This window comes from Chinchilla lanigera, unplaced genomic scaffold, assembly GCF_000276665.1.
Source record: "Chinchilla lanigera isolate Chin_1 unplaced genomic scaffold, ChiLan1.0 scaffold00084, whole genome shotgun sequence".
Classification (NCBI taxonomy): domain Eukaryota; kingdom Metazoa; phylum Chordata; class Mammalia; order Rodentia; family Chinchillidae; genus Chinchilla; species Chinchilla lanigera.
In genome coordinates this window covers 6,313,505-6,316,029 of record NW_004955485.1, presented here as the reverse complement: position 1 = coordinate 6,316,029, position 2,525 = coordinate 6,313,505, and the positions used below count along the sequence as shown (strand labels likewise).

Sequence of the window (2,525 nt, the reverse complement as noted above, 5' to 3'; positions counted from 1 at the left end):
TATCTATCTATCTATCTATCTATCTATCTATGCATCTGGAAATGAAAACAGAAACTTCCCAACATACATCTTAATTTGTGTGCTTGCCAGGGGCTCTGCTTGGCCTGGCGAAGGTCCTCATTCAGGAATAAGGGCAGTAATTCCTTGTCAGTAATGGGTAACTACTGGGATGCACAGCCCCATTCTTGTTCTTTTATACAGGAAAAGGGTGAAAAACTAGAGCTGGAAGAAACTGCATTCGAAGAAATCGAAAAAGATTTTCAAATGGTTCTCAGTGAACTTTCAGGCGACAAAAGTCTGGAAAAATTTAGAATTGAATATGAGAAGCTTCACACCGTTATGAAAAAGTCTTATGACAATGAAAAGCGTCTGATGGCCAAATGCAGAGAGCTGAATGCAGAGATTGTGGTTAATTCCGCTAAGGTCGCCACCGCCCTGAAGCTGTCTCAGGATGATCAGACCACCATCGCATCCCTGAAGAAGGTCAGTGGTCCAGTACGAACGTGAATTTAAAGCATCATTCCCTTCCATATATTTGCAGCTCTAGGCTGGTAGTAAAGTAGTTATTAGGTAAAAATTTGCATGATTTATATATTCATTGAGCTTATAGAGTAATAGTCCTTCTCAAAGAAAATAGTTAGCCTGGGTGAATTTCACCATCCAGAATATAATAGAGAACCTTACTGGCTCTGTATCTAGGGAGTAGTGGGTAAGCAAGAAAATTTAAAGATAGATAAATGCACTATGCCTTGTCTGAGGTAAGATGAGCAGTTGCACACGATAGTTTGTTAAAAATATTTTTATATTTCTACTTTTGTTCCTGCTTCAGAAGGGATTACTTTGAGAATTCCCAGACAGTAATTTTCATTTTCAACCACCTCTGTGTTTCTCCCTTGATCATCTCAATTTCTCAAAACAAAATAACCAGAGACCCTGTCTGGGAGAATATTGAGGGAATGTGTGTGACTTTGTCTCACACTATATTTTCCATCCTTAAGTGTGTTGCACATGTTCCCTGCTGTTCTCCAGGTGATGAAAGGTTGAGGCATTAATTTATAATTAGAACTCTAGTTATGAGAACTGATTTATAAACATTTTAGGCAGTTTCCTTAATATCATGCAACTAGGTGTTATCTAATTCAAATTAGCTTCAAGATCAATACAAAATATAGTTTTATCTGTGTTCTTAGAAACTACTCCGTGTATCAGTGTAATTTTTCTTGATTGTCAATTTTTTCTCCTTACTGAAAAATCAATATGTGAAGGCTTTAATTCATTTTAGAATGGGAAAATCACTCTCATTTTAGATTTAAAAATGAGAAGTTAAGCACTGATTAAAATCTAATTGTTGAAGTTTATTTGGATAAAACTATCTAATCATATTTTCATTTAAATACTCTTTTTTTTTGTCTTTTTGAGACAGGGTCTAGCTATGCAGTTCAGGCTGGCCTTGAGTTCACTTTGTAGCCCAGGCTGGTGTCGAACTCACACCAATCCTCCTGCCTCAGCCTCCCGAGTGCTGGGATTACAGGAGTGCACCATTAAATACTCTTTTATTTGTTTTGCCAATAATGACTCAAGTGGTTGCTGACATGTCATTCTGAGTCACTAAATTAGGTGCTGTAGTTACTCAAGAGTAAGCTCTCTGTCTAAAGTAATGGTGAGCATGAATTTATTAAATTAAATACTCTTGTCAGCATTTCTTTCTTATTCCTAATGAACGTAAAAGTGGGACATTTCCACTTACACCTTACAGGTTCTTGTCTGTGCAAAGGATCCGCATCACACTTGAGAAAAGTTTGCACCACAGTTACCTGCAGGATAAAATCAAGTTTGTTGTAGACACTCACTGTGCTTTGCTCCTTTACTCAAATGACTAAGTTGACTTTTAAATCTTTATGTTAACAAGCCACATTGCATTTCATAACAGTAAGGGAACCAAAGCTGCATGAATTACTGCTTCCATTCCCTGCTAAGTGTTTTGTTTCTCCCTGCAATCATTTGCTGAGAAGCCATGGGCTTGGGTTTCTGAAAATTGGGAACACCTTGCGAATTGCCAAGGTTGTTGTGTGCAGTTTGGATGCCTTTCTATGGCCTTTCTATGCTGCATCCTACACGCCAGCCAGCCACGCACTTGGATCTGAGAACAAAGTACATTTTTGTTTACAAATTTATCAAGAGATTCTATTCAGTCTATCAGATTAGGGCTTGGGTCTGTGGTCATTCCGCATGTAATAAAGCCTTTTGAAAAAGGACTGGGAAGACATAAGCTTGCTTTTTTTCTCCTCCTCCTCCCTCTTCTTTCTCTTTTCCTTTCTCTCTCTCCCTCTCTCCCTCTCTTCCTTTCTTTCTCTCTCCTTCTCTTTCTCTCTTTCTTTCTGTTTTGGTTACTTTTCTCTCATTGCTGGGACAAAATATCTGAGGCCCAAAATTAAGGAAGGAAAGGTTTATTTCGCTTACAGTTTGTGGAGATTTCAATCTGTACTTGGCAGATTATAAGGCAGAGTGGCACATGGCAAAGGCTG

The 2,525-nt window shown here is 38.3% G+C and overlaps 1 protein-coding gene across 2 annotated transcripts in view; it reads left to right on the top strand.

Moving 5' to 3' along the window:
• The window catches only part of Cfap58 (cilia and flagella associated protein 58), a 110,956-nt gene that overhangs the window by 3,338 nt on the left and 105,093 nt on the right, over positions 1-2,525 (top strand). For both annotated transcript variants that reach the window (XM_005403772.2, XM_013504126.1), the window contains exon 2: positions 202-483. In XM_005403772.2, coding sequence (XP_005403829.1) covers positions 202-483 — 282 coding nt within the window. The remainder of the gene's footprint in view (positions 1-201; positions 484-2,525) is intronic.